At 39.6% G+C, this 6,190-nt stretch overlaps 1 protein-coding gene across 1 annotated transcript in view; it reads left to right on the top strand.

Moving 5' to 3' along the window:
* LOC122551913 (ubiquitin carboxyl-terminal hydrolase 40-like) overlaps nt 1-6,190 on the top strand; it is a 121,489-nt gene that overhangs the window by 36,674 nt on the left and 78,625 nt on the right. Inside the window, exons 6-7 of the mRNA XM_043694481.1 lie at nt 2,592-2,785; nt 3,138-3,192. Coding sequence (XP_043550416.1) covers nt 2,592-2,785; nt 3,138-3,192 — 249 coding nt within the window. The remainder of the gene's footprint in view (nt 1-2,591; nt 2,786-3,137; nt 3,193-6,190) is intronic.

Below are 6,190 nucleotides of genomic sequence, written 5' to 3'. Positions count from 1 at the left end.
CCCTCACCCCTCTCCGGCCTATCACCCTCACCTTAACCTCCTTCCACCTATTGTATTCCCAACGCCCCTCCCCCAAGTCCCTCCTCCCTACCTTTTATCTTAGCCTGCTTGGCACACCCTCCTCATTCCTGAAGAACGGCTTATGCCCGAAACGTCGATTCTCCTGTTCCTTTGCTGCTGCCTGACCTGCTTTTCCAGCAACACATTTTTAAGTTCTGTTGTTAGTACAGCCTTGTAAGGCCCTCTGACCTCAGCTGAGTTCTTGCAACGAGACAAATAGGCAAGGGGCAATGATTCAGCGCAGTAAGTTAAGAGTTCATTAAGTAAGTGATTGAGTAAAAATATTCACTGATAGGAGACAAGCCACTTCTGCATTTGCTTCTCAAAGCTGCCTGAACATGGCTGATGTTGTCCTCAGTTCTCTTTGATATCTTTTTTTGTCTGTTCCTTGTCTGTACCAAGGTCCTCAAGACTTCTGCTTTTGTAGCCTCCTGTTTATGGAATCGCATCTAATGTTGGACACGTTGTAAACTTTGCAGGTGTGGGCTTGGTTGGGTGCAGTTGATACCTTGCTTTCTATGTGTAACCAGAAGGATGTGCTGCTTGATTTGATCCATCAGTTTATGAATTGTATGACCTACATACCAAGCATCATACTGGCACTCAAATGCATATACTACATCAGCCATGCCAACATCTACATCAACCATCTACTTCCTCCACCTTCAAATAATGATCCACCAACTCCTCTGAAAAGCCCATGCATTCTACCAAAGAGCCTTGTAATATGGGCCAGAGTGGTAAATTTTACATTCCTTATTTTGTTAAATGCTTTCTCCAATAGATCAGCTTTTTATATTTTAATGTTATTGGGTTTTATCTTTTACAATGTACTGAATGTATTGAAATTTTGGATGTTTAGAACCTATTTCTGCAAAGGGCAGGACCTGCTGTATTGTCTACATTCCATAAAGGTCCTGATTCATTTAGAAAGCAGGCAATTCTTTTGATTCTGTGCAATGCTACAGGAGATCTAATACATAATGTCAATGCTCGAATTGTAAATGCCATGCACATCCTGTTAACAATGTGCATTTTCTGAGTCATAATTATGAGTCAAGTTTTTATGTCAAAATGTCTTATTTGTAGCATTGTCACTTCTGAGCCAGAGCATAACCAGTTTAAGTTCGATTTGGGACTTCACAAAATTATAACTGTTACAGTATAGATCTATTGTGTCTATGCTGGCCCTGAACAATTTCCCTAATGCTTTTCTCCCTACATTACCTACTTTTCAGATATTAATCAATTCCTTCTTGAATGCCGTGATTGAAACTGCCTTCACACTATCAGGCAGTGCATTCTAGATTTTAACCACCCACTGCAACCGTTTCTTGTCACAATTGCTTCTCTTACTAGTTACTTTAAATGCATGCTCTAATTCTTGATCTTTGCACCAGTGAGCGCAGTTTTTTTTTCCTATCTAATCTGTTCAGACCGTGGTAAATTCAGATACCATGATCAATCCCCTCAACTTCCTCTTCTTGAAAGAAGGTATTCCCAACTTCTCCAATCTAAGTAACTGAAGTTTCTCAACCTTGGAACCATTCTCATTAATCTCATTAATATGATTCTTCCTATAGTATGATGGCCAGAACTATATGCAGTACTCCAGTTGGTCCATGGAAAGATGAAGCCAAATCAGTTTTTCATATAAGTTCGACATAACCTTTCCTTTTGTACTGTATACTCTATTAATAAAACTTAGAATGCTGGACACTTTATTAGGTGTTCTCAATCTGTTCTATACCTTCAATGATTTATGTGGATATACACCCATATCTCACTGTGTTGATACCTTTTAGTTTACCAAAATGAATCACACTCACTTTTCTGTTTTGAATTTCATTTGCCCCTTGTTTGCACATTCCATTAACTTGTCAGTGTCCTTTTGAGGTTCTGCACTACATAACAATAATTCCTCATGAAAAATTCTAGTAATGTCTAATGTGAATCTATATGTAAGCACTTCTGGACTCTTATATTATCAGCTATCTGCCAATGGTACTTAGTCTGCTGTATAGTTGATGCTGTAATGTGAAAAGTATAGTTTAACCGTTGCTCACAACCAATCAAATGCTTCTATGCTTCTTCCAGAGTTGAGTTCCAGCTTGTTTCTGAGGGAGAAGTTATCAGTTTTTTGAGATTTAGCTTGTCCATTCTTAAACATGAGCTCTTTGGCTTTCTGAGCTCGACCCATTTTTTCCATTCAAACTACAACACCGTTATTAACTTCTGTCAGACTGGAACCTGTGTGCAATTCCTGGTCTCCTCTGTCCTCCTCGCTCCTCAGTTCATGCCCAGTCCATTCCCACAGGATAATAAGACATTAAGTAGCCAAGCTCAATTTTCTGCTCCTGGAGAGTTTGACTGTACCTCATACTTCTCATTATTTTGCTCCATACTTGTATTTGTAATTTGTTCTTTTACTCCTAGCTGCACCTTTTTGATGTTCGTTATGTTTAAAAAAAAACATGTTCTCCCTTGTAACTTGTTCTCTTTGCCTCTGTTGTGGGTGCCATCCATGGCAGGAGGATTTCCTGGACTTGACTGTAGCTGTGAAAGGTGTCAGTGGACTGGAAGAAGCTTTGTGTACCTTCTATGTTGAAGAAGAACATTTTGATAATGACAATCTCTACCATTGTGGAAGGTGTGAGAAATTGGTTAAGGCAACTAAGGTAAGTTTGCCACAGCATCTTAAAAATATCTTTGATCTTGAGATCCTGTAGTGTGATAGATCATAGGCTGCAACTCCCCAAATGTAAATACGCTCACAATATAAAAATGTCATCAGGATTGCTGAAACATTACTGGGACAATTTTAACCTAACTTCCTGGGTGGACAACCTGTGGGATCAGGTTAAATGATTTAATGTCTACCTAATATAACTCTTTGACTTCAATAGAAATTACAGTTGGGCATAGTTTAAGACCACCACTGCATCCATTCCTGTCAATGTCCTGTGTGGTGGAATAATTTAGAATTGATGTCATTGGCAGTGTGCATCATTATCCTGATCTTGTGGTTTCCTCATGCAATGAGTTAAACTTCCAACAACTTTGGACTTGTTAACCAGAATAAATTATGCTGTATACAGCAAACTTTGTTTTAATGGCACTCTCGATAAACCGGTAAAAATTATATACACCTCATACCATGATGTTTACTGTATCATTCTCTGGAATTATTATCGTTTTTAAAATTTATTTACCTCAATTAAAGTATACTTGTTCAATGGAATGACTAAATGAGATCTCAACAGTTGATTCAATTTCTCCTCAAATACAGCGAGTAGTCAGTGAGTAGGGTGAGTGAGAAGGCTCTCTATTGTTAAGTTGCATTATTATTTAAGTAATTTATGCTACAAATGAAGTATAACAGTGATGTGTACACCCCATGCATTAAGTTTCTATTATTTGATGTGTGTTTTCACATTGATTATGTGGATCTCTTGATTTTCTGAATTATTAGATCAACTGGCACACTCCTGGTGCCATCAGTGCCGTCTAATAAAAGTTACTCTATTTTAACATGTGCTATTTTGATGCACAAATTAACCACCAATTTCAAATGAAGGAGAGTTATGTCAGAAGTTCTGAATTTGCCATAACTTGCTGGTACTCTTTAGTTTGTCTCTCTCACACAGCCTCTTGTCTTTTGCCTCTCTTTTTTGTCAAAGAGTTATTGGATGTGTACATCAAACTCGACAGGGGAAACTGGTACTAAACAGTGTCAATACAGTTTTAATAATGTGATATTGCTATATCGGTTATCCACCAGGATCATAATAGAAAATATGTAAACTGTTGTGTTTGTTCCTTGCATATAGTAAATTTATCATGAAATATTTATAAAATATTTCTGCTCTTTTTATTAATCCCAGACTTCGTTTTCTTTGCTTTTTTCTGCACCTGTTTTAACAGTTTCATTCTGATGCAACTTCCATTATTTTTCCTGTTTCTTTTTCAATCCTTAAATTTAATTGGTTAAGGAAATATGATCGCCATTAGCCACATTGTTTGCTCAGGTTCTCAAAGCCCTGTTTGGGCTGAGGGTTGGGGGGAAAAGTAGGAATAATTCCAGATTTCATGAGGTTCTTTGCTCCAGCAAGATTTTGACACTGTATATTTGTTCTTTTTGGAATGCATTTGTATCCTGTTACAGATTTTTGTTTTAATTTATTTTTAACTGTAAATAAATTGCACCAAAATGGTTAGCCTGCATGTAAAGGCATGCATGATTTCATTTTCTGAAGTAAATGCAGGTGAATAGTGTGCATATTCTTGCCAAGTGTTTGAAGTTGACAGTTAAATTTGAGTTTCGTTAATCCATTGAACCAGACAATGATGAACAATTTCGTTTCCTGAGAGATTTTGTCTACTCTAGGAATTAAACAGTGGGGAACACAAATATTGAGGAGAAAGCTTGAGTTGTAGCACTACAAATCTTTGCCAACAGGTCTGACTAAATTGCAGATACAAGTTTTCAATGGAATTCTGTGCTTTTTTTAAAAAAAAAGTTCATTCATTGGATGTAGGTGTCGCTGGTTGGTCAGCATTTATTGCCTGTCCCTAGTTGCCCTTGGTGGTGGTGAGCTGCCTTCTTGAATTGCTATAGTCCACATATTGTAGGTTGACCCACAATGCTGTTAGGGAGGAAATTTCAGGATTTGGACCTAGCGACAGTGAAGGAACAATGCTATGTTTTCACGTCAGGATGGTGAGTGGCTCAAAGGTGGTTTACCCATGTATCTGTTGCTCTTGTCCTTCTGGATGGGAGTGGTCATAGATTTGGAAGGTGTGTCTAAGGATCTTTGGTGAATTCCTGCAGTGCATCCTGTAGATACTACACACTGCTGCAACTGCGTGTTGGTAGTGAAGGGAGTGGATGTTTGCAGATGTGGTACCAATTCTTTCATTGGGTAAGGCCTCTTCTGTTACAACAGAAGAGGGGATGCAATGGCTTCGTGACATTATTGCTAGATTATTAATCGAGAAAGACAATTAACATTTTGGGGACGCGGTTCAAATCCAACCATGACAGATTGCTAGCAGGCTCACTCTTGTTCTTCAAGGAAGAAAATCTGTCATCCTCATCTGGTTTGGTCCACATGCGACTCCAGACCAACAGCAATGTAATTGATTCTAAGCTGCCTTCTGAAATAAGGGCTTATGCCTGAAATGTCGATTCTCCTGCTCCTCGGATGCTGCCTGGCCTGCTGTGTTTTTCCAGCACCACATTTTTCAACCCTGCCCTCTCAAATAGCCGAGCAAGCCATTCAGTTGTATCGGTTGCTAGGAAGTCTCAACAAAGAAATGAAACTGGATGGACACCTAGCATTAACCTAGGTGCTGAAAATGACAACAGCAAACAGCCCTGTTGATCCTACAAAGCCCTCCTTCCTAATATCTGGGGGCGAGTGCCAAATTGGGAGAGTCTCTCAGACTGGTGAAGCAACAGCCTAACAGTCTTTTGGTATGACTCCACGAGTATGACTGTGTCCTAAATACTACCATCCCCTTCCCAGAATATATGCCCGATCTCATCATCTGGACAAACCCAGCAGAGGTGGCGGCACAGTTGTATACTATCAAGATGGAGTGGCCCTTGGAGTCCTTAACATTGACTGTGGATCTCATGAAGTCTCATAGCTGCAGGTTCAGCATGGGCAAGGCAATCTCCTGCTGATTTTCATGTACCATCCTCCCTCAGCTAATGAATCAGTACTCTATGTTGAACAACACTTGGAGGAAGCACAGAGGGTGGCAGCAGCGCACAATGCATTCTTGTTGTGGGATCTCAATAACTAGCAACAAAAGTAGCTCGACCACAGCATACTGATTTAGGACCTGACCAGCTCAATAACATAGCTGCAAGACTGCATCTGCAGCAGGTGATGAGAGAACCAACAAGAGGGAAAGATGATTGTCCGCCTCATTCTTACCACTCTACTAGCTGCAGATGCATCTGTAAGAGTGACCACTCCACAGCCATTGCAGAGATGAATTCCTCCTTCACACTGAGAATATCTTTGATCATGTTGAGTGGCACTATAACTGTGCCACATGGAACAAACTTTGAACATATGAGGCAACTCCAGTTTGGGCATTTGTGAGGCATATTCCCACT

This window comes from Chiloscyllium plagiosum, chromosome 7, assembly GCF_004010195.1.
Source record: "Chiloscyllium plagiosum isolate BGI_BamShark_2017 chromosome 7, ASM401019v2, whole genome shotgun sequence".
Lineage (NCBI taxonomy): Eukaryota > Metazoa > Chordata > Chondrichthyes > Orectolobiformes > Hemiscylliidae > Chiloscyllium > Chiloscyllium plagiosum.
This window is presented reverse-complemented; position numbering and strand designations above follow the sequence as displayed.